Here is a 25,034-nt window from a genome sequence, read left to right as displayed (position 1 = left end):
ACAACCATACCTTTAAAACCCATTTTTTACTCCGATTTTGCTGCAGAAGTCGCTAATCAGCTTTTCATCTACATTCTGCAATGTCCATCCAATTCTTTCCCCGAACTCAAACATTCTTTCGTTAACATGATTGCCTAATTCTGCTCTCTTCATGGTTGTGTCCGGGAGTTTATAGATTTTAATTTGGTAAAATTTATCTCACGCTAAATATAAACCTTAAGTTTAAACTATTTAAAACTATAAACAGAGTTATAATCCTAATTAAGTTCTGAATATTCACATGTAGTGTTCAAGTTGCCTTATACTACTAATTTCCTTATTTAAAAATTTTAAATTAAAAAAAGTATTGAAAACAGCTTGAACTTGACATAAAATATTAGTTTGGTCCTCCTCTACCGTCCGAACTTAAAACAATCCTCTACATTCTGATCTAAACTTAGATACATCCTCGATACACTCCGGATCTGCCACATGACATAATAAGTGGTCTCAAGACAACATGTGACTCTTAGTAAAAAGTTGAGAGAAGTGTCAAAAACACCCTAAATTTGGTGAGAATTTAAGGGTGTGTTTCACTCATGTTGCAAGATGGAGGTGTAATTAAGTTAAGTTAATAAAGTAAGTGGGTGTTCTTAAGGCTGTCATAATAGTTGAGGGATGAAATAATAATTTGCGTCACGTTTAAAATGTTTTCAATGCTTCTTTCTTTGAATTATTAATAGAAGAACATGTATCGTAGAAATAAGAAATATCTAAAGGGAGAAAGCAACTGAGGACAAAATTTTGGTCGAAAGAATGTTTAAATCTACCGAAAGACTTGAGTGGAAAGTGGAGAAGCGAGACGAAGAGCTGATTACCGAGTTTTCGAGCAGCACCGAAGTAGAAGAACAGGTTTCGAAGCTATGTATGAACAATTATATGACTATAAGGACAGAGACAGCTGACGTATTACCTGAATGTGTGATTCGCAAAATACTTTGTTTTCTTAGTTTTAAAGAAGCAGCAAAACTGAGTATTCTCTCTAAAACATGGCTGCGAGCCTGGTTGACTCATCCCAATTTAGATGTCATAGTTGATTACAACGGAAACAATTTAGGTATAGTGGATAACATCATGAAGAGATATAGGGACGGAATAATCCCTATAGAAAAGTTTGAATTATCATACTTTGATTCTTCCTCACAAGGTTTTCCGTTGATTGATAAGTGGTTTGACATTGCACTTCAGAATGGTGTGAAAGATCTCGCCTTTAATGTTCCTAAATATTCATCATACCGCTTGCCTATTTTCAAAATCTTGGCAACGAAATCTTTAAGAGAATTGGTTATGTGGGGTTGTCATCTAAAGCGTGCTTCGTTATCTACTGGTGTCGTAAGCTGCAATTCCTTGAGATTACTTTCTCTATCTTATGTTACATTAAGCGAAAAGATGCTTCAGACTCTACTTAATATTTGTCCTCTGATTGTCAGTTTCGTATGCGATTATTGTGACGGGTTGGTGTTATGAGGAATTTGAGATAATACGAGAAAATATAAACGCGAAAAATAAGACAACAGATTTACGTGGTTCACCAATAAATTGGCTACGTCCACGGGGAAGAGGGAGAGCAGTTTTATTATGGAGAGGCAAGAACAGAATTACAGAATAGGGTTTGCCATAGCGTCTATATATAGTGCTAAGCTACGCCCTAACAGGCTTGGGCCCAACATACAGAATTGACAGATAATTAAGGGCCCAATACAACAACATTGTATACCGTCGGGCCGGGGGCGTCTCCGCCCCCCCGGACCCCAGGCCAGGGGGCGCGTCGCCCCCCTGGACCCCCGACTCGCTGACCGGGCAGCGAGACCCCCGTCCTTTCTGTTTGTAACGGGTCCGATTCAAGGCATTCAACAGTTGGAAAAGATTGAACTGGTTAATCTTCAGAATATCAAGTCAATTTCCATTTGGAAAGGTAGAAAGCAGCGTGTTAAAATTCAAGCACCAACACTTGAACACTTGTCTTATTTTAGTGTTTCGAGAGAGTCTTCTATGTTGGATATGCTTGATGTTCCAAATTTGGTGTCACTAGAGTATAAGGGAGATCAAATTCCTGAGACTTTCGTGGATGCTAATTTTCAATGGAGTTGTTATCCTAAGAGACTCATCCTTGAGTCAACTAGTAAAACGATTGCATCTTTCATGGATCGTTTAATGAATATGAAGAGTCTGAGTCATTCTACTCCTAATGAAAGCAAGTCTTTCAATAGTAAATTAAAAGAAGTGAAAGTCTACACATTAGATTCAAGTTGGCAGCTTGTTGAGTTCAGAAGTGAGGAGCGGGCAACAAGCATCCTTAAGGAGGGGGAAAAAATTTATTTTACGTTAGAGTGGTGATGCAGTTCATTCTATTTTTATGTGCAAATTGAATGCACATACTGTTTGGTATTCTTTTTTTCTGTTTCTGATGTTTATTTTACGTTACAGTGGTGATGTTGTACATTCTGTTTCTGCTATACAGAATGACAGTAAGTACGCTTGGTGTTTCCTTTACAGTATAGTGGCGTCGTTGTTCATTCCATTGCTATGAGAACTCTTATTTCACACGAGTATAGAATTGCACTTTAGTTAATCTTTTTTCATGTCTCTCTAAAAGGAGTTCATGAACCAGGTTATGTGGCTTTTAGATATAAGCAGAGCTGTAACACTTCCGTATTTGTACGCTTAACATTTTGAATCGACTTCAGTTTTTGTTCAAAAGTTGCTGCACCAGTTTGTTACTAATAGATGTTGTTCGGCAGATGTTTCGGTAAGTCATGTGTGCCCCTGTACTCGAGGCCGTTTCCTGTCCCATTTTGAATCATCCTGCTCACAGTAGAGTTCTAAGTGAGACCCTATCTATAGGAACTTATGTACAGAAGATGCTGCACCAGTTTTTGTTAATTTGTAGCTTATCCGTCTTCATTTAACTTTATACTTCTCGTTGCTGAAAATTAAAATCAGAATTGAGAGCACCAGAATAGGTTGAAGCTGTAGCTAACCAAATTTGAGACAACGGAACTGAAAAGAAATATATATGGCTTTGTCTATTCCGTTCAGCAAAAATATTTTCAAGTGAGGGTTACTTAGTAAATTTAGCGCATATGGTGAATGTAACATATAATCAATGAGTTCTACCGAATCAAAACATTTTTGACACAGAGCATTAAAAAGAGAAGTTAAGTTGCATATGTTCTGTTTTAGACTTATGATACCTGTGAATTTTGCATCTTTTTAAGAGATAAAACAGAAGCTGCAGTTCTCTGCATCTGACTCGAGGGACAAATGAGCTAGATGTCAGACCAATTGTTGGAATGGGGGAATTGTTGTATAATAATGAAATCATTGATTCTCATTTTGATGTTCAAGCATGGTACAACATTTCCCAAACATATAACTGGAGAGAGCTATTACAAGATATTTTCAGCCAAGCGGAAAAGCTTATTGGGAAAGAGATATTTCATTGTGTTGAATGATATGTGGGATGGTATGGCATGGGATGAGAATAGAAGTAGAATAGCACTAATAACTCAACTTGAGAAAGTGGGTGAGTATGTCAAGCACCATACCGATCCTTATTTCTGTCCATTCCTCACACTAAAAGAGAGTTGAAAATTGTTGCAGAAAAAGGTGTTTCGAAAGGAAGCTTGCCCGTCTGAACTACACGATGTGAGTCTAGAAGATGCAAAGAATTGGCCCTAGTCGTAATCTTGGTAGCATGAGGTTAAAGACTATGCATTTAAGTTATGATAACTGACCCAATTATTTTAAGCCTTGCCTTCTTCACATGAGGATTTTCCCAGAGAACCACATCATTTCAGCAAATAAATTGATAAATTTATGGATTGCTGAAGGTTTCGTGCAAAATGCCGAATTTGGAAGATTGGAAGAAGCAGCTGAAGGTTACCTGATGGATCTTATTAGCAGTAACGCCGTAATGGCTTCAAAGTGAAGAAGATATAACGATAAAGTCAAATACTGTTTCATGATATAGTACTTCACTTTTGCTTTTTATATATTGGCAGTGAAGGGGAATTATAACTAGGGATATGTTTGAATGATTTAGAGGCAACCTATCTGATCAAACAGAAAATATCAACTATATGTGTCCATCTGACACTAGTTTTTCTGAAGAAATTTTTCCTTTGTTTGATAAGTGGCTTGACATTGCACTTCAGAGCGGTGTAAAAGATATTGTATTTAGAGTTCCTCGGTATACATTATACACCTTACCTATTTTCACAATCTTGGCAGCGAAATCTTAAAAGAGAATTGGTTCTGAGGGGTTTTGATTTGAAGCTTGTTCCATTATCTAGTGGTGCGGGGAACTACAATTTATTGAGAAAGCTTTCTCTTTCTTCTATATGTTTAGACGATAACATGCTTCAGACTCTACATAATAGATGTTCTTTGATTGTCAGTATCGTCCTTGAGCATTGTAGTGGGTTGGAAAAGATTGAGTTGTTGAATCTTCAAAGGATCAAGTCAATTACTATTAAGTCATCAAGTAACCAACACGTTAAATTGAAGCAGCACCTCTTGAACACTTGTACTATCTTGCCGCTGGGGAAGGGTATCCTATTTTTGATATTATCAATGCTTCAAATTTGGTATCACTAGAGTGTAGAGGAGAAAATATTCTTAAGATTTTTGTGGATGCGAATTTGCAATGGAATCGCCATCCTAGAAAAGTCATCCTTTTCACAACTCATAAAATGATTTCATATTTTATGAATCGTTTAATGAATATGAAGAGTTCGAGTCATTCTGCTTCTCATGAAAGCAGCAAGCCTTTGCGTAATAAATTACAACAAGTGACAAGCAACAATTTTGATTGGGAAAATCAGAACTGGTATCTGGTAGAGTTTGAAAGTGGAGAGTTGACCATTAGACAGAGCGATAAAATTTTATTTTTTATTGGATTGGTGATGCAGTTACACCTTTTGATGGAACAATTCTCACATCCACTACTCGATCCATATCCCAAATTAACCTGACCCTATTGCTTGTTCTAGCCCCAACAGCCCTTGTCAGCCCAATAACTACTGATTTGACCTTGGTATCCACATTAGGTTGAACTTGGTTCATAACGGTATATGTCCTAAAACTTTGGTTTAAAGGAGTTGTCATTGGCTTGAAGCATGAAAGATCCGTAATTGAAATCCTTAACCTGAGTAAAGCTAACAAAAATCAAAACAAGATCAAGATTAATATAACATAACCACTCCAAGATACTTCATAATCATCAAGAATTTGCAAATTTGAAATAATCAATATTCTAACCTAAAGAAATAAATAAGTCTATAAAATATTTAAGAAACTAAAATAAAATTACTTGCGCTCTCTTTGAAACTTTAAACCTCATATCACAAATGCACAATTGATGTGGTAATCTTGATGCCCCCAAAGCTGAGAAAGAAAATATGACAAACATAAATATAATTAGATGTGATATACATATAAATCATTAAATCTAAAATTAAAATAATACGAATAGATCAAATACAAGTATGGATTTTGCAATTAGCAATTGTCTAACTAACCTTTCATCTTAGGCTTGTTTCATATTATTCAATATTTGTATTTATAAATTTGAAAAAATCATCTTTATTCAATATAGGCAAATGAAGAGACAAGAGTTTAAAGAAACTAATTAAGGGGGTTTTAAAAACAGATACACATCTTTTTATCTTCCATTTTCTTTAATGTATTAAATTTCACATTTAATTGGATAATGTATTTAAATATTATTTTTTTGGACTTCTTAGAACAATGATTTAGTTCGAAAAGGTCTTAAAATAATGTTAATGGTTGACTATGATAAATAATGTAATGTGACTGACTTTTTATATTTTTTCAGTTTTTTGTGATATTCAGCAAGTTTAGAGGTAATTAAAGTTAATATCTAATTAACAATTAATGAGATGCTATATAATTTTTATTCTGTACAGAGGTAAATTGATAATCTAACTTTACACTTTGGAACTTTCTCACTTATAATAATAATATATGATATGATGATATGATATGATATGATATGATGAAGAGAAGCCTAAGAATTATGAAATATTGTCTGCTACACCTTATTTTGAATTGTTCACTATTTTTATATTTTATTTAATTTCTAAATATTTAAATTTTATATCAAAATAATTAAAAATTATATGTGAATTCACTACCAAAAAGGAGTTCTATACGAATATGGCTTTAGTATATATTATGTACAAATAGATTCAAATAAGTAAAATCAATTCTCAATTTTCATCAACAAGGATGGAAAATTCAATTTCAATTCCTGTTCTGCCGGCAGAACTTGTTACTAAAATCCTTTCGAGGCTTCCGGTGAAATCCCTCTTGAAATTCAAGTGTGCTTCAAAATCATGGCTTGCTTTGATCTCTAGCCCTGAATTTGTCAAAACTCATCTCAGATTAAATGCTAATAACAACGAATACACCCGCCATCATAAGGTTATGATGTTTGAACGTATAATGATGTTTGAACGTATTGTGCCCAGCTTTCGAGATTGTAGTGTTAGCTCTTTATATAATAATTCATGTATCGAGGCAAACGACTTGTATTATCACAGGCAAGTTCCACATTGTGCTTATACCGTAGGTTCTGTCAATGGATTGATTTGTCTTGTTAGTCAGGAGAAGGAATTGATTCTATGGAATCCATCCATCAGAAAGTACAACAAGTTGCCTACTCCTAAAATTAAAACTACGTTGGGGTATTGCGTGTATAGTTTTGGATATGATGAGTTCCATGATGATTATAAGGTAGTCGTTCTATGGAATGATAACTTGTCACGTCAAATTGAGGTAAAAAAATATAGTCTAAAACGTGATTCTTGGAGATGGGTTGATAATTGTCCAAGTATGGTGCCACTAACGCAGTCAGGTAACTTTGTGAATGGGAAAATTTATTGGATTACTATTATTCATCCTAATACACGAAGCATCATTTCTATTGATTTGGCTGACGGAAAATGGGGAGAGATGGAACTACCCTGTTATTGGAAAGGAAGAATAGGTGTGTTTTTGAGCTTCGGAGTCTTGGCAGTCTTGGGAAGTGATCTTTTGATCTGGTGTGGTTGTGTCGAAACTGATATGGTAGATGTTTGGCTTAGGAAGGAGTATGGGGTTAAAGAATCTTGGATGAAGATGTTTACTATCAATATTCCACGGGATCCATCAGTGTATGGATATCTCGAACCAATACGTTTATACATGGCAAGTGGAAGTGAAATTTTGGTCGTGTTAGGATCAAAATTCATGATATACAATCTAAAGGGTGACCAGCTCAGATCTTCAAAGGTTATTAACTCCTATAATTGGGACGAGGAGGAAATCTACATTGAAAGCCTAATTTGTCCTTTTTCTACGGTAGGGACTGAGGATGCAACAAAAATGGTTATGAAAAGCTTAGGTTGCGAAACAATGAAGTAACAACTACTTTCTTGTCAAGTGTTGTTGAATTATGCTCATTTTATAAACCATGTTTCCTTGTTAGTCTTTTCCCCTTATGTTCTATTTTCATGTAACAATAATTTTGCATTCAACTTCATGCTAAATGGCGCTAGAAATTGTTTCTCTTATTGACCAGATGTTAATCTGTTATGCCTCTAAACAGTGTAATTTCAAAGAAGCGCCAAGGACTTGAAATTAAAATCTTAGCTTAGGTCCTTAGAGTTGTTTTCGATCACCAATTTATTAAACTAATCATCCTTTAGGGGAGAACATAAATGCGCACCAGAAATATGCATAACCCCTATTTCTAGAGATCAAGCATATTTAAAATGTTATTCTGAAGCTAGCATATTTGCAGGAGCAAGAAGATGTCGAGAACTTGAGCAAAGAAGCTCCATTTTATACTAAGTTGTCTATCTTTGTCATAGCTACTCAAATGATGAACCAAATTACTCCAATGTTTAATAAGTTTGTGTCTGATATTGTGAAGGAAATTTACATTGAAAGCCTAGTTTCTCCCGTTTTACAAAACAAACCAAGGATACAGCAGGAATGAAGGTTGCAGAAGCTGAAATGGACACAATTATTCAAGTAGCGGATCCCATCTTGTTTGGGACCGAGACATAGTAATAGTTGTTATATAGTTTCGAGTTTTTCCTTTGCTGCCAATATCTAACTTTCTGTTTCTGTTCTGAACTTGTTTTGATGTTTTCCTACTGCTATTGAGTGTTGAGTGTTAAGAGTGTTGTCCTTCTCTATATCTACAGAGTTATTGCTTGTCATTTGACATGTTTTGTGAAACCCATGTAATTAGTGGTGGACATAAATCGAATCAACCGATAAATCGAATCGAAAAAAAAAGTATTATTGGTTTATTGTTATTGGATTAACGAGTTTTTAATGGTTTTATAGAGAAAATTATATCCGGTTATCAGTTCAGTGTTGATTTTTTAACATTGAATTATTGGATAAATCGATAACTCATCGATCAAGATCGTAGTGATTTACTATTTTTCCCGTACATAAATATTAAATATTATCTCAATACCTTACTAGCTAGTTAATGTCTTTGTCGTTTAGCTTTTAATTCACACTTCACAATCATGACTTTGAGTTCACAACTTCACATTATACAAAAGGTTACAACCTAAAGTAAGAATCATATTCCTCTAAATTTCTCTTTGTGTTACACTTGATAATTCTTTTCATGTTAGTTATTATTGTTTCTATTTTATGAACATTTGTAAGTTACGTTATTGTCTTGTTGTATCAGCTTGTTGGAGATGTCATATATTAATTTTATAAGCATTTTCTTATTGGTTATAAACTACGCCGATAATTAATAAAATTGAACAGAACTAACCGTTGTACACCCCTACTTGATCGCTTAGCCCCGTTCCTCTTCGGTGCAAGAGCACTCGATCAGTGAGCTATTACCCACTCTTTCAAAGGTGGCTGCTTCTAGTCAATCCCCCTGGCTGTCTCTGCACCCCTACCTCCTTTATCACAGAGCGGAATTGAAAAAGCACAAAAGCATAAGGGTAATACAACCCACGCCATCTTTCCCTTTTTATTTTAGTTATTTAATATTCAATCTAGAAAATACTCTTTAAGAAAATAATTTCTGACCCGAAAATCAACCCCGATAATCGATCTAGGTCCCGACCTCGACATCCGAATTAGGACACGACCCCATGACCGTTTCATAATCCGACCCTAAGATTTGACCCAAGACCTGACCCACACTTCTGATCCTGAAATATTTCTCAAAAATATTTTATTTGGTCTTGATGAGGGCGTGGTTGGGGGTAGGTGTAAGGGTAGGGGTAGCATAAAAAATTAAATCATTCAAATTTAAAATATTTTACAAAACAAATTCCTTTTAAAAAAAAAAGTAAAGAGAAAAAAATTCACAAAATAAGGGTTGAGAGAGAAAAAGAAAATATGGTTATTCAATATTTCGAAATAAGATTTGAAAAGAGAAGAAATATGCGCTTTAACTTAGCTTCAAATTATATTTATGCCCTTCAACTTTGGATATGCACAAGTAGACACACATGTCCTACATGTCATTTTTTTGTCCTATGTGTATTTTGTCATGTAGGACTCATGTGTTTATTTATTTAAATGTTGGATAATTAAAGTGTCGATTTGTGCATTATGAAAGTTGGAGGTCAAAGTTAAAATTTGAATCCAAGTTTAGGGTCAAATATATGTATTATGCCTATGCCTTTTGGATAGGTTGTTATGATTGTGAGACGTGTCCCTCCGTTAGTCCAAAGGGTATATCCGACCGCTCCAAAAATTAGACGGTAGGGGCATTAGCGTTCTAAAAGTATAACAAACCTGAGGGACTATTAGTGTTCCACGTAAAAACTCAAGGATCACTTTGAACCTTAATCCAAAGTAAAGTAACTGTTTTGATTCTTTCCTTATCTAAGTTTACTTAGTAAAGTAGAAGGGTTCGAGAACAAAACTAATAATTCCTTTTTTCAGCTATGCATATATATTTAAAATCAATTTACAGTTGTTTTATAAATATTAAAATTTTAAATAAAGGAAATTAGTAGTATAAGGTAACTTGGATACGACATGTAAATATTGTATCATAATTTAATTAGGATTAGAGATAAATATTTATCAGAATTTAATTAGGATTACAGGTAAATATTTTATGAGAATTTAATTAGGATTAGAGATAAATATTTATCAGAATTTAATTAGGATTACACGTCAATATTTAATTAGAATTTGATTAGGATTATAACTACAGGTTTTATTTTGTCTTTAAATAGGTTAAACTAAAGGTTTTATTTTAGCGTGACATAAATTTTACCAAATTAAAACGTATAAACTCCCAGACGCAACCATGAAGAGAGCAGAATTAGGCAATCATGTTAACGAAAGAATGTTTGAATTCGGGGAAAGAATTGGATGGACATTGCAGAATGTAGATGAAAAGCTGATTAGCGACTTCTGCAGCAAAATCGGAGTAAAAAAAAAGGTTTTAAAGGTATGGTTGTACAATAATAATAAGACGAAGAAGCATAGTAAATATCAACCTACAGCTGCTGTTATATTGCCTGAACTTGTTATTCACAAAATATTGTCGAATCTTAATTATGTAGAGGCATCACGGATGACAATTCTCTCCAAAACATGGCAACGAGCTTGGTTGACTCATCCCAATTTGTTATTCGTAGTTTATTCGGGTACGGATGAAGAGAGGAGGATAGGTAAAATTGACGCCGATATAGTGGATAAAATTATGAAGAGATACATGGATGAGAAAATTCCTATTGACAAGTTTGAGCTTTCCATGGAAATTGTAACACCTACTACAGGTTATCTTTTCTCTTCGATTGATAAGTGGCTTGACATTGCTCTTCAGAATGGTGTAAGAGAACTCGTCTATAGAAATTTAGAATATCATTCATCCTTCAATATTTTTAAAATGTTGACAGCAAAATGTTTACGAGAAGTGGTGCTGAGGAATTGTAATCTGGTGTATTTTTCTTCATTACCTAGTGGTCATGTGGGGAATTGTCATTCTTTGAGAAAGCTTTCTCTAACTAGTGTAACCGTAGACGACAACATGCTACAGGGTCTACTCGCTAATTATCCCTTGATTGAGAATTTAATCATTCGCCATTGTCGTGGGTGGAAAAAGTGTGAGGTGCGGAATCTTCAAAAGATTAGGTCACTTTGCATTACGATAAAGAGTGAACAGGTTGTTAAAATCGAAGCACCAACTCTTGAACACTTGTCATATTCTAGTTATGTTTTGGGAAAATTGGATATTGGTGAATATCCGAATCTGAAATCTTTAGAGTTATTTGGCCCTTGTTATTCAACAAGGGTTAACATTGGCAGAAGTGAATCTTTGAGGGACCTGAAGATTAATAATTTGCTCCTTTGTTGTTGTCAGAAAATCGAAGTAGATGCTCCAAATTTGGTATCACTCGAGTATGAAGGAAGTGATATTCCGCAGCTTGAACTTGCAAAAGAATCAAGCAATTTCAACAAGTTAACTCTTAATTTCAACAAAAACTCATTCAATGTTGGGTGGTTTTATCTGTTGATGGAATTCCTATTGAATTCGGAATTTCTATCAAATTCTACCTCTTGGTCTCAAGTTTCCCTTCATATTTACAGTTGCGATGGGATCAATATGGAGTACTTGAAACAATACTATAGAGTTGCTATCCCACAAGTGGACGTTTTAGATGTAATTATAGAGTCAAGAGAGGATTTCCCAACATTTGTGGATGCTTTTTTGTGGTGTTTTTGTCCTAGGAGACTCAACATATCATCATCATTCAAAACGATTATATATCTCATCAATCAATTACTGTATTTGAAGAATTCGAGTCATGGAGACAAGCCTCAACTTAGTCAATTAAAAGCCTACAAGTTTGACAGGAAGAATGGGAGTTGGCATCCTGTGAAGCCCAGGAGCATGAAGCTGCTAACAGGGGACCCTAATGAAATGGAGAAATTTTATTTTTTATTAAATTGGTGATACAATTTATTCTATTGCAAATTGAATGCACAGTGTGCCCCCTCCTTGTGATTGATCATTAAATCCTTTCCTCTGTTTATTCACTTTGTTTGAAATTCGAAGTTGATGGATTTTTAACTGTTAAGATTGTATGAGTCTTGATTATTTATATGCTTAAATCTTTAGTATTAACACTTACTTATTGATTTCCACAATGAATCTAAAAACTCCATTGTAATGGTTGCATTGGAAAAACAGGATTTAAAGATATTAGTTTACCATTTAACTTGAGAAGGTATGACAAAAGGATTGATAATATTAGCTCAAGGAATTTCACCACTAAGTGAATTATCGATCTCTGATATACTCAAATACTGTCTTAGTTTATCCTTGATGCAGTATCCCAAACTTTTTTTTTTTGGTTTCCCGTGTCTGGTACCCACATTAGAAGCCCCAATGAATTCTCGCTAAGGGAAGCGCTCCCTACCAAGGATTTTTCGTTAAGCTTGAATCTGAGACTGCACCACAGACCAAGAATAATGCCTTTTCCTAGAGAAAGTGCATGCAATAGCCAATCTTGTAAGCATTTAATTAATATACTGAACATCCAGTACCAGAAATGCATATTGTTTATCATTCTCAGGCAAAATGCATAAGAAAGAACTATAGATATTCTTTAATAAATAAAGGGAAAATGCACAAGTACCCCGCTAGACTATGACCAAAATTCCAAAGATACACCTTAACTAAACTAAGGTCCTATTACCCTGAACTTATATCTTTGTAATTTTATGCAGCTTTATAGCTTACATGGATTTCAAGTATCTCCCACACGCCTCAATTGTGTGGAGTCACTGAGTGTGCCACGTAAGACATATAAAAATGAAACTTAACTTTGAATGATAGAACACCAATATCTGGAGTAGTACTAAACATCAAACTGAACCTCCCTGCCTCGCACAGTGAGAGCCTAACTTGACTGAACAAGTCACCAGTATTCTAGTGCCATTGAGACATCAAATGTTTTGTCCCATGTGCAACACACTTGTACAAAATCCAGGGGTAATAGCTAAATCCGATCACAAATGATTCTGGTAAAAAACAATCGTCATTCAGCAGAGACAAATGATGGGTGCAATAGCACTGCAGCTTCTCCTTATTTTCAGGATTGTAAGGATCCCCATAAAGACAATCAGGAGCTGCAACTTTGTCGGCAAGCTTCCTATATAATAGCAGTTAAGTTTTGGAATCAGCCCAAGATAAAATAGAAACTTCTTGCAGCTTAATTACTGTAAAGAATTGTCCTTTGAGTTTTGTTACTCTTTGTTGTTCGTTGTATTACCACTATTATCATATTTTGTTACTATTTGTTGTTTTTGTTATTATATGATGTTTCTTATACTTCTGTTAGACCGTTACTCCTTTTCCTAGACTGATTTTCCTATAGCCAAAGGTCTATGGGAATCAGCCTCTTTACCTCTAAGGTACTTAGAGGTAAGGTTTGGGTGCACTCCAGCCTCCCAGATCCTACTTTGTGGGACTACACTAGGTATGTTGTTGTAGTTGTATATGATATTGTTATATCTGTGAAAGCAAGAAATGATATTGTTGACAGCAAAGAAAGCATCTAAGAGCAGACATTAGTACAGAAATATATGAAAAAAATAACAAACTGTGAAGTGGAATAGACAACGTAATTTTTAGAAGGTAGTATTAGACAACTTCAAGCTGAACTTGAGAAGCAGTGCATACCTCAGATTTGGTGCCTCATAACCTGTAAAGTGTTCACAACATGAAGAGATTGCTAGCATTTGCTTTACTTGCTCATTCTGTATTGACTGAAGGAAGGTAGAATATTGCTCGGACTCTCCAAATACCATAGGATGAGTCAAGCACCTCGGATCTGACACTTGTGTGGTGACATTTTTTTAGGAGTCTGAATCAAGTAAAAAATTTCACTTCACAAAAGCACCTCACTGATACGTCAAATGACAAGCAATAACACTGTCGATACAGAGAAGGACCACAGGCATGTTTGGCCGTATTTAACAAGGAACAGTTAGAGTATCTATTATCTACTTTTACCTGTAAGCAATAGAGTTGAATTGGTCACTCAACAATATAGATTTCAGGGAGTAAATTTTGTGTTTGCAGAGCCATTGTATTACACAAGGTAGCTTCTCATCCACTTTTTCATTATGTCTACTTCCTTGTTCAAATAAAATTTTCTTGATTCATTCAATTTTAAAGTTCTTTAATGACCTAATATCAAGCATAAAGATAAAGATCTTATCAATACATTTGGTTTTACAATAGCGATAACTAATTAATTAAGTAGAAAAATCTTTACTATCATGTTTAATTATACTTCTAATATTAGCCTATGAGTATTCCAACATAATGTAGCAAGTCATTTTTTCATACATAACATATATACTCTAAAGAAAATTGAATATTCGATTAGGGTGATTCGATAGCAAAAATGGAAATAATATCCAAAATAGGTTTCTTTAAATTGTCCTCTAAAGATGTATATAACAAGACTTTAACATTAGTACACACTCCATATAAACTGAAATGGAATCGGAAGCCGGCCATCAACAAAGCAAACCCCCAAAGTCAATGTTGCCATTCTCAATCCTTCCACCGGAACTCAATACTGACATCCTCTTAAGGCTTCCAGTGAGTTCCGTCTTGAAAATTAGGTCTGTTTCAAAATCTTGTCTTGCTTTCACCTCTACCCCTGAATTTATCAAGGCCCATCTTAGTGTATCTGCTAACCATAAGATTTTGTTGAGTTGTAGTCAACCCAACTTCAATCTGAAAGAATGTTCCTTTACATCTTTACTTAATAGCTTTGTTCTAGATACATCAGACTTGGATTGTCCCATGAAATCATATGTTTGGTTTATTGTAGGTTCGGTCAATGGACTGATTTGTCTTTCTAATAGGGAAAATGAATTGTTTCTATGGAATCCATCAACTAGAAAGCACAAACAATTGCCTGATTTTACATTTAAGTTTAAGAATGCTGAACGATTTATATATGGTTTTGGATATGATGAGTGTCATGATGACTATAAGGTAGTGGCATGTATTTACCCTCCCGGGATTTTGCCTTTATTTGGAGACTACGTCAAAATATATAGTCTAAAGGATGATTCTTGGAGAAGCATCAGTATTCCCCAGGATTGGGTGAAATCCTTTAACTGTGGTAAGTTTGTGAATGGGAAGCTTAATTGGGCTTATAGCTCTAATTGTACTGGTCCTTTTTGGCGTAAGGGTTGGAACATCATTTCTCTTGATTTGGCTGATGAGAAATGGGAAAAGGTAGAGGCGCCTTGCTATAGTGAAGAAGATGGAATTTTTGTGTTGGGAGTGTTGGAAAATAATCTTTCTGTGATATGTAATGGCAATTATGAAGGAACTGACCTAGATCTATGGGTTATGAAGGAGTATGGGGTTAAAGAATCTTGGACTAAGATGTTTACCTTTAAGTACCCTCATCCTTATCCTTCTTTGATGTTTTTGTTTAATCCGCCCCATTTAGCTTCAAATAAAGGTAAAGTTTTGTTGATGTGTGGAAAAACTTTCGTGTTGTACTATCTGAAGGGTGAATCAATCACACATCCCAAGTTTACTAAGTTTCGATCTGATCTTGTTTCTGTGGAGTCAACTTACCTTGAGAGCCTAGTTTCTCCGATTTTACAAAACGATCAGGGACAACAAGAATGAAGGGTGTGGAAGCTCACATGGATGCAATTGAGTAAGTAATGACTTGTAATTTGCACTCTCCTGCTCTCTAAGCATTAGATAAATCAATTGTATAATTGTTTCATATTCATTGCTGAAAAGTTGAACGGAAGCACAATCTCATGTGTCTTGCGTGTAGTTTGGTAGTGAAATGGAGCTTGTCTTTTGCATTGGCTAAGAAAAGAGTCTCTAATCAAAGTTATCTTTGCTGCATGTTAAATGTAGACTGTGCATGGGATAGCCTTGCTTGTGCCGTTTTCTAGATCAACATTGCTTTTACATTTCATTTGACATATCAGTACAGTGGTTTTTTAACTGATGTGTATTATTGATTTTCAGGAAGTGAAAGCTGATGTTAGAAACAACTGATTCACGCCCCATACTGATTGCAAATATCAAAATGATGAAGTGTGGGTGTTCCCTGTTCTCAACGTTCACTATGATATGCTAATATTATTTCCCTTTCCATATGCAAGAACATATATTTTGGAACTCTAGTTTTTTATCGTACTTAGATATAGGTTGAACCTTGAAGGTTTGTCGTGACAAAAGATTGAGCAAGCTTCTCCTTTCCTTGAATGTTTGCACGTAGTATCTGGTTGAACAGAAGTTAATGTCCCATTTGTTATGTCGTTGCTTTATTATTTTAGTCATGATTTATTCAATTTGTAATACTTTTAATCAGTTGTATAGTTTTTGGAACTATGTTTGTTTGAGTTGTTTTTTGCAAAAACTGTGAAGATCAGCATGGTGAATCTATGCTTGGGATCAGGTGACACAAAACTCCAGCCAGCAATCAAACATCCGGTTTAGCTTGGTTACCAAACCGTGTAAAACAGTCACTTGTAATTGAATACTAAAGATATCTCTAGAAAGTTCTACTAAATATCTATGATATTTTTTGTAGTAAAGTGTTGATATCTTATGCAACTTATTATTTCTTAGTTGTATTCATGCTAAGTCCTCTCCTTTCTCTTTTGTCCCCTTAGTTGCAAATGCATAATCTTTTGAATATTTACTTCTTCTCTGCATCCATTCCTGCTCTTTTTTGTATCTCCAACAACGTTATCACTATTCAGTATTCTAGTTTGTGTGGCAGCAGTGTCCACCTTGTCCTTGGATCTACCTAAAATTCCCTCTGAATGTCGTACCAGTTCTGGATGTAGTATCCGACTTTTAGCTTCTATACGTCCTTGTAACTTACTATGATTGCAATATTTCGGTAGATAGTCATACTTGATAGTAATTCATCCAGTATTAACTTCCCCTGTGACTTCATCCACTTCTGCAATTTTGATTTCTCTTAGGTCAAGTCTACCTCAACTTTTACCTTTGCACAACTAGCTCTAGTCTTATATTGTGTCGCCAAATAAAGATAAGGGTAAAATAAAGAAGACTATTTATATTGTCAATATTGTTGCTTAGATTTGTCCTCCAATAGCTTCGATTTCTTCCTTAATTTTCAAAGCTGAAGCCTCCAGAGATTTGTTCTTGCACAACTTAATCTTTTTCCGTGTTTGAATATCTGCAAAGCTTAGGGGAGATCTCCTCTGTGAAAATTAAAGTTGATTTTTTGGAGGTTTAGTTATTTTGTAGAACTTTCTAAAATTTTGTTGAGTAAATATCTTTGATATTTGTACTTGAGAAAAATCTAGATAGTCTGGAGTATTAGATATTTAAGGGAGATATTTGTAGAAAAGATTAGAATAGTCTAGATCCTTAGTATCTAGAATCATCCATATAAGTAGGGGTGACCTTATAACTAACCCAAATAAAAGAGTCCTCTTCCGTAAACAAATTTTCCTTTCTAACTTCCTCTTATTTAGTTGACATAATCATCAATACCAATTTTAATCACAACTTGCCTTAAAATCATTGAATTTCCAATTTAAAGGATTCATACAAGATCCATTTCCTGTTGGTTTTCAAATCAAAAACAGCATAATTAATCTCAACATTGCCCTAATGTTTTCATTTTCCATAAAAATTGGTGGTAACACTGGACGCCTGAATGGACACAGCACAATAAAGGTTTCTAGATGAAAATAGAATTTATTTGCAGAAACTGCCAAGTACTTTAGGTGAATTAGTGGTTGCAATGCAAACGACCCACTCTATGGGGACTCAAATTCAAGATTACGGATTGCATCTTCTTGCAACATCTAGACTCACATCGTGTACTTTTAGACGGGCAAGCTTCCTTTCGAAACACCTTTTTTCTGCAGGAATTCCCCACTCTCTCTTAGTGTGAGGAACGGACGGAAATAAGGATTGGTGTGGTGCTTGACATACTCACCCACTTTCTCAAGTCGAGTTGTCACTACTAGTCATCCCATCCCACATACATCAATTCCCAATAAGCTTTTCTGCAACATATCAGCAAGTTTGCCAGTATCTTGGCTGAAAATATCTTGTAATAGCTATCTCCGGTTATATGGTTGGGAAATGTTGTAGCATGCTCCAACATCAAAATGAGAAACAATGATTTTATTATTATACAACAATCTCGCACAAGTTGTTTTACCTAGCAGTAAACACAGAACTACAAATATTTTTGCTGAACAGAATAAACAAAGCCAAATATTGTTGTTTCGGTTCTGTTATCTCAAATTTGGTAGGTTACAGCTTCAACTCTACATGGTGCTCTCAAATTCTGACGTTAATTTTCAGCAACAAGAAGTATAAAGTTAAATGAAATGCAGAACAAATTGAAAGGTGATAGGGAGGGGAGATTGTCTTTCTGAGACACCCATGGAATAGAATGTTAAGAAAATCAATATATTGAAAATCAATTTTTAGTCATTTTATAAATTTTAAATTTTAAAGAGAAAAAAAGGTCTAAAACCCCCAATCTATACTCGAAATTTCAACTACACATTCCAACTTCGTCGGTGTCCTATTACCCTTCAAAATCTCAACTACACACTCCAACTTCACGGGCATGTATTACCCCTGAATTTAGAACACCTGTGAAATTGGAGTGTGTAATTGAGATTTCAGATATGAATTGGAGGGGTTTTAAACCATTTTCTGAATTTTAAATAAGAAAATTAGTAATATAAGTTGGACACTACATGTAAATATGTATCAGAATTTAATTAGAATTATAATCTATAAGGTTTTATTTTGTCTTTAAATAGTTTACACTAAAGGTTTTATTTTAGGGTGACATAAATTTTACCAAATTAAAATCTATAAACTTCCAGACAACCATGAAGAGAGCAGAATTAGGAGATCATGTTAACGAAAGAATGTTAAATGTTTGAATTCGGAGAAAGTGCATGCAATAACCAATCCTGTAAGCATTTAATTAATATACTGAACATCGAGTAACAGAGATGTGTATTGCTTATCATTCTCAGGCAAAATGAATAAGAAAAAACTTCAGATAAACAGTACATTTCACGTAAACATAGCAAGATAAATCTTCTTTAAATAAAAGATACAATACGTGGTTGATCCATAATGAGCTCCATAACTAATATCATGGCTAATTTTTCAATTGCTAGGGTTCTTTAAACTCACTTCACATGCTTGGTAAACCAGTCCAACATATCCTGATGAGCTTCTTCAGCACTCTGCACAGCCTTCTCGTCTTCCACATTGTATCGAACAGTCCATCCATGGGAAACTCCGGGATAAATTTTCACAAAGCAGTCCACCTATTTTGATGGATAGCAATAAAAGAAACGGAAAGGATAAATCTAAAACTCTCTAAGAAATTCATTAAATTAGGTATCCACGTATCTCAATACATCCACCAAATAAACAGGTGTGTACTATTTCACAGATGAAGCCTTTCTAAAGTAGTCATCTTTAAACACAGGAATATTCGCGTACCTCAGGTTTTGATGATAAAATCTCCTCAAACTGCTTTACAAGCTCAGGAGAAGATAGCTGATCTATTTCAGCTCCTAGAATAGCTATTGGTGCCTTCACCTCTGCCAAAAGTTACATAATCAGCTCCATTCAGGAAAGGGAAACAATAAAGATGAAAAGGAAACAGGAAGAATCTAAAAAAATGATGTCGTTCAATTTACTCACCATAATTCAAAAAAACAGTTTATAGCAAATACTACTTAGGACGAAGGAATATCGAAAGCACTAATAATTTTTCATATAAGAATGAAACTAAACTTTGAACGATAGAACAGCAATATCTGGACGGAGTACTAAACATCAAACTGAATCTCCCAGCCTCACACAGAGAGAGCCTAACTTGACGGAACAAATCATCAGTATTCTAGTACCATTGAGACATCAAATGCTTTGTCCCATACGCAACACACTTGTACAAAATCCAGGAGTAATAGCTAAATCCAATCACAAATGATTCTGGTAAAAAACAATCGTACCCTTAATATCATCCACAGAGACAAATGATGGGTGCAATAGCACTGCAGCTTGAATGTTGTCAGACTTAGCTAGTTCAACAACCACTTTGCCTGTTAAGAAAAAAGGTCAGAATCTTAGACAACTACAATAAATTCACCCCATACATCCTAGGCAGGCAAGGGATGAATAATCCTAAAAGAGAAAGTTGAACAACATACCACCCCAGCAAAACCCTGCCGCTCCAATTGGAGATATGCCTTTATCTTTTAAAGCTGCAATAACCTGCTTTGCGTCTTCAAAACCTTTATCCTAACAGAACAAAGAAAAAAATGAATGTCATGGCGGTGAGCCCAATAAAATTAATGTTGCACAATGGACTTCCCAACCATTATCAAGTTAATGGATGGAAAATTCTGATAATGAGGGTGTGGTCTCCTATTCTTGATTGCAAATCTATGGCAATATACAAGAAGAAATCAATCAGAAGGCATACTGTTCCATGTGATTGTATCCAGACTTGTATAGGCTTCTCCTTATTTTCGGGATTGTAAGGATCCCCATAAAGAAAATCAGGAACTACCACATAGTAACCCCCAGCTGCAACTTTGTCGGCAAGCATCCTGTAACAGCAGTTATGTTTTGGGATCAGCCCAAGATAAAATAGAATTTCATGCAGTTTAATTACTGAAAAAAATGTGAAGAACAATCATCCCAACTTCTTCCATTAAAGATCTGATCAGTGGATCGCCTAAAATCTGTAATTCGGAGTCTTGTTTTCACATAGGTAAAATCTGTAATGCACACTCCTCCCTCTCTCTCTCTCTCTCTCTTCTTATTCTTCTTTTTCTTTCTTTTCCCTGGTTCTGATGGAGTTGTGGTTGTATTTTGTATTTCTGGTGTCTAAGGTGCAAAACCTAAAGTTATCAACAGATATAAGCACCCTAGAGCATCGACTCTTTAAAAAAAAAAAAAGAGTTGTGGCTGTTTAATAGTTAGCAGTTCATTGTCTAGCAGTCCATTCAAATTAGTAGTCATAGTATTGCTTTGATAGCTTATTTTCCTTCAGATTCTATTACTATTAATTGTTCCTTGTACCTCATTGTATTGCAGAATTGCAGTTTCTATTCTATTACTATTTTTTGTTTTTTGTTATTATCTAATGTTTCTAGAACTTCCGTTTACTTGTTTTTCTGGACTGTTTTTTCTTGAGCCTAAGGTCTATTAAAAACAGTCACTCTACCTCCAAGGTTGGAGAAAGGCCTGAGTATACTCTACCCTCCCAGAACCTGCTTTATGGAACTACACTAGGTATGTAGTGTTGTATTCTTGATTTTGATGAATTAACAATCTATGGTGCTAAGGGACCTGGTCCGCAGTGGGATCAAGCAGATGACAGGTCAATAGTGTGCAGCTATAAAGCTGCAGTGGTTGATGGGTACTGCAGCAGAGGCGTGGAAAGGACCGCAGTCCTCAACCAATGGCGTTGCTCCTAAATTTTTGTATCTCTTGTAAAGAGAACATAATCACAAGATTAAAACTAGTTTTTGCAATCAAGAATATTCAAAAGCAAAAGTCATTCTAAAGGAAGTTCAACTCTCATAGGCAGCGAAGGACCTGATAGAGTGTTGCATTACCTTCAGTTGTTCGTTGAGTTTAATGTTGTATGCTTTCATGTTGTAGATCTACTCCTATGATATAAAAGAGTGTAGATCTATTTATCTCTTATCATTGTAATTTGAGTTTCGGCTAGAGTTAGTCAAGACGTGTTTGTGCAAGTCTATATTACCTAGAGGTAGTTGATATAATGGGCAATACAGTTATTGTTTTGTGTCTTGTAATAGAGGAGTTACAAGGTCTGTAGGATTAATAGTTTGATCCCTTTTTTTATGACAAGAGAAACCCGCAGCCGCTACCTTTGGGTGCGCACAGGGTAAAAACATCCACTCCTATGCAATTGCTCACAAACCACATAGGAGAGGTAACTCGAGTTTGTATTTACAAGTTGCTTAAAGATTTTGGAGCTTTGAGAAATCTTGTGTAACAGGTTTTCTTTCCCTCGAGCAAGGAGGTTTCCACGTAAACATTTGAGTCATTTACTTTGAGCATTCATCTTAATACTTTTGTACTAGTTTAGTCAAGGGACTTGTGGTGGACTCATACAAGCCATAACGTTATTGTTAGTTCTTGAAGTTGTGGTTGTATATGATACTGTTATATCCATGAAAGCAAGAAACGAACTTGTTGCCAGCAGAGAAGCATCCAAGAGTATACATATGGTGCAAACATTAGTACATAAATATATGAAAAAGTAACAATAGTGAAGTGGAAAAGAAAAAGTAATTTTAGAAGGTACTATTAGACAACTCCAAGCTGAACTTGAGAAGCAGTACATACCTCAGATTTGGTGCTTCATAACCTGTAAAGTATCATAACATTAAGAAATTGTTTTCGACATAAATAATAACAATAATCCTACCACAATATGCTTCTTTCAGCTGAAAAGAGAGATGTTCAACATTACCAAGGGTCAAAACATCTAATTTCCAATCTAAAATCCAACATTTGAAATGAAATTTACATGTTAGATACTATACAAAGAAAGCACTAATTCATAGCATTTAGAATTGAAACATTTGTAGTTATAGAAAAGACATAATAATAAACATGACTCTTAGCTTGACGTCAGCTGGCAACTACGACTCTTAACTTTGGTTGTGCACAAATAGGCACTTAAACAAGTATAAAATTGATCATATAGACATCATTCGTCCTACATGGCACCCTACATGTCAATTTCGTGTCCAACGTGGCGTCCTGTATGTAGTATGACATGTATGACACATGTGTCTACTTGTTCAATTTTATACAAGTTTAAGTGTTTACTTGTGCACACTCAAAGTTAAAGGGCATAGTTGTCTATTGAAGCCAAGTCAAAGGATCATGTTTATATATTACGCCTATAGAAAAATCCGCTTAACTACCAAAATAGCAAACAACACCGATAATGGGACACAAGAAGTGTTTTGAGAAAGGAAGTGTTGAGTTCTTTTCCTTCTCCCATATACATCTATTTGTCCTTGCTAATCTAATACAGGAATTTGTTGTACTCTACAATTTTCTTCAACTTTGACATTCTCAAACCAAACTACATCAATGTTTTTCAAAAATAAGTTATTCTATAGTGTTTGATTAAAACAGCAATCACATACCACTCGAATCCCACAAGTAAAGCCTGGGAGGATAGTATATACGCAGACTTTATCCTACATTGCTTGAACATATTTGTAAAAAAATACATTTTCCATCAAATGGGGAGTTGACTTCCTCACTTTTGGACAAATGCAAGCGCCTAACACCAAAGGTTGCTTTACTAGTAACATACAAGGGAAAATGCATGACTAGTCTTTCAATCTAAGACCGAAATCTTAGAAACACACTTATATTATACTAAGATCTTATTAGACCAAACTTATTTTATAAATAATTTTCTGTCCTTTTTGGTCTACGTGGCACTCCTTGAAAAATAGTCAACACGTGTTAGGCTTCAGAAAAATTAGTGTCCGAAAAGAGGTAGAAAATTATTTATAAAATAAGTTTAAGGGTAATAGGACCTATATCTCTAGAATTTCGAGCATACGTTGGGGATAGTTATGCATTTTCCCAACATACTAAGAGCACAAATAATCACATTTCCACAAAAACAAGAGTATATCACTGTTCCATTGATATACATTATTATCAACCTTTAACATTCACATAGCACTACCCGATTAGTTTTTTCCACAACCCAACCAAATATTTTTCAAAAAACATCTTCCATGGTACCAAATTGATGAACAGATTCCTCAATTTTTCTGTAGAATAAAGGGCAAGAAAGAGAAATAGAGTGCAAATTGAACAGAACCCAGATGCACTAATCCATAAAAGACAAAAAAGGGTTAAAGGGTTTATACCATAAACATCGGAGATGAGAAGAATGGCGTATTTAGAATTGGAAGAATCAGACACGTAAGTTTTGAGTCCTCCAAGTTCTAAAACGGATCCATGTCCACTGCTTGAGCTCAAAGCTGGTGGATTCTCGCAGCACTGAGGCCCTGCCATTTTTTGCTATACCGTAAGAAAGACAGTGCCTTTTACAATCACTCATTAATATTTGAGATAGTGATAAAGAGAAAGGAATAATACATGTATGTATGTATTGGACTCTCAATTTGACTTCAAATTTTAATTTTAATATTCAATTGCACTTTAATTATTAACTTTTAAATGAATAAACATAGGAGTCATACACGTAGGACACCACGTATGACAAAAAATGACATATGGGATGACATGTAGGACATGTGTATCTATTTGTTCAACTTTATACAAGTTTAAGTGTTTATTTGTGCACATCCAAACTTGAAGGCCAAAAATGTGATTTGAAGTCAAATTAAAGGACACAATTATGTATTATGCCTAAAGAAAATTTGCAAGCATTGTCCAAAATTAACAAACTAATCACAATCTCCCTCTTGTGTTTTAATAGGTGGGCTTGAGATGAGACGTTTTAAAAAAATGAGTTTTTCTTCTTTTTATTTGTAATATTTTAATTTCAGTTTTTCACGTGATATGTTTAAGGCCACAAGATTAAAGGATAGTTTTGTACATTTGACATAACTTTAATTTAGGATCACAAGATTCAAAAATAGTTTTTATACTTTTAAACTCTGTCAAGTCAAACTAGGTCATTCTTTGTGAAACGAACGAAATAGAATGAAGTGAAGATAAATCTCGAGACCCGAGTGTAAGTCTTATGATTTACAAGTGCAATCTCATGTATATTCAATTTATAATTTTATTATTAATAAGATAAGCAAAAAAAACTAAAACTTTTAATCATCTTACAAATAAATTTTAATAACTTATAATATATAGAAAAAAATATTACGATTTTTGTTTGAGAAAGATATTAATA

At 34.7% G+C, this 25,034-nt stretch overlaps 4 protein-coding genes across 4 annotated transcripts; 3 read left to right on the top strand and 1 right to left on the bottom strand.

Moving 5' to 3' along the window:
- Window positions 1-6,291: 6,291 nt before the first annotated feature.
- On the top strand, window positions 6,292-7,467 carry LOC107030917 (F-box/kelch-repeat protein At3g23880-like). The gene has a single exon (XM_015232129.1). The coding sequence runs from the start codon at window positions 6,292-6,294 to the stop codon at window positions 7,465-7,467; it is 1,176 nt and encodes a 391-aa protein (XP_015087615.1).
- Window positions 7,468-10,357: 2,890 nt separating this feature from the next.
- LOC107030419 (F-box/FBD/LRR-repeat protein At1g13570-like) lies at window positions 10,358-12,010 on the top strand. The gene has a single exon (XM_015231703.1). It carries the CDS (start codon window positions 10,358-10,360, stop codon window positions 12,008-12,010), a length of 1,653 nt encoding a protein of 550 aa, XP_015087189.1.
- Window positions 12,011-14,566: 2,556 nt separating this feature from the next.
- Window positions 14,567-15,724, top strand: LOC114074081 (F-box/kelch-repeat protein At3g23880-like). The gene has a single exon (XM_027911997.1). The coding sequence runs from the start codon at window positions 14,567-14,569 to the stop codon at window positions 15,722-15,724; it is 1,158 nt and encodes a 385-aa protein (XP_027767798.1).
- A 3,343-nt stretch (window positions 15,725-19,067) lies between these two features.
- LOC107031714 (endo-1,3;1,4-beta-D-glucanase-like) lies at window positions 19,068-24,246 on the bottom strand. The gene is made up of 7 exons (XM_015233167.2): window positions 24,031-24,246; window positions 22,472-22,493; window positions 20,571-20,697; window positions 20,296-20,386; window positions 20,098-20,187; window positions 19,583-19,683; window positions 19,068-19,404 (listed from the first exon to the last, which is right to left on the bottom strand). Exons 1-7 carry the CDS (start codon window positions 24,176-24,178, stop codon window positions 19,264-19,266), a joined length of 720 nt encoding a protein of 239 aa, XP_015088653.1. The 5' UTR covers window positions 24,179-24,246; the 3' UTR covers window positions 19,068-19,263.
- Window positions 24,247-25,034: the final 788 nt, after the last annotated feature.

The sequence above is a fragment of the Solanum pennellii genome, chromosome 9 (assembly GCF_001406875.1).
Source record: "Solanum pennellii chromosome 9, SPENNV200".
NCBI classification, from domain to species: domain Eukaryota; kingdom Viridiplantae; phylum Streptophyta; class Magnoliopsida; order Solanales; family Solanaceae; genus Solanum; species Solanum pennellii.
This window is presented reverse-complemented; position numbering and strand designations above follow the sequence as displayed.

Excerpts from the sequence above, each read along its gene's own strand:
- LOC107030917 (XM_015232129.1), top strand. The coding sequence starts at position 6,292 with ATGGAAAATTCAATTTCAATTCCTGTTCTGCCGGCAGAACTTGTTACT.
- LOC107030419 (XM_015231703.1), top strand. The coding sequence starts at position 10,358 with ATGAAGAGAGCAGAATTAGGCAATCATGTTAACGAAAGAATGTTTGAA.
- LOC114074081 (XM_027911997.1), top strand. The coding sequence starts at position 14,567 with ATGGAATCGGAAGCCGGCCATCAACAAAGCAAACCCCCAAAGTCAATG.
- LOC107031714 (XM_015233167.2), bottom strand. The coding sequence starts at position 24,178 with ATGGCAGGGCCTCAGTGCTGCGAGAATCCACCAGCTTTGAGCTCAAGC. Across the intron at positions 20,188-20,295 it reads GGCAGGGTTTTGCTGGGGTG|GCAAAGTGGTTGTTGAACTA; the intron begins GTATGTTGTTCA and ends TTTTCTTAACAG. Across the intron at positions 19,684-20,097 it reads CTCTGTGGATGATATTAAGG|AGGTGAAGGCACCAATAGCT; the intron begins GTACGATTGTTT and ends AACTTTTGGCAG.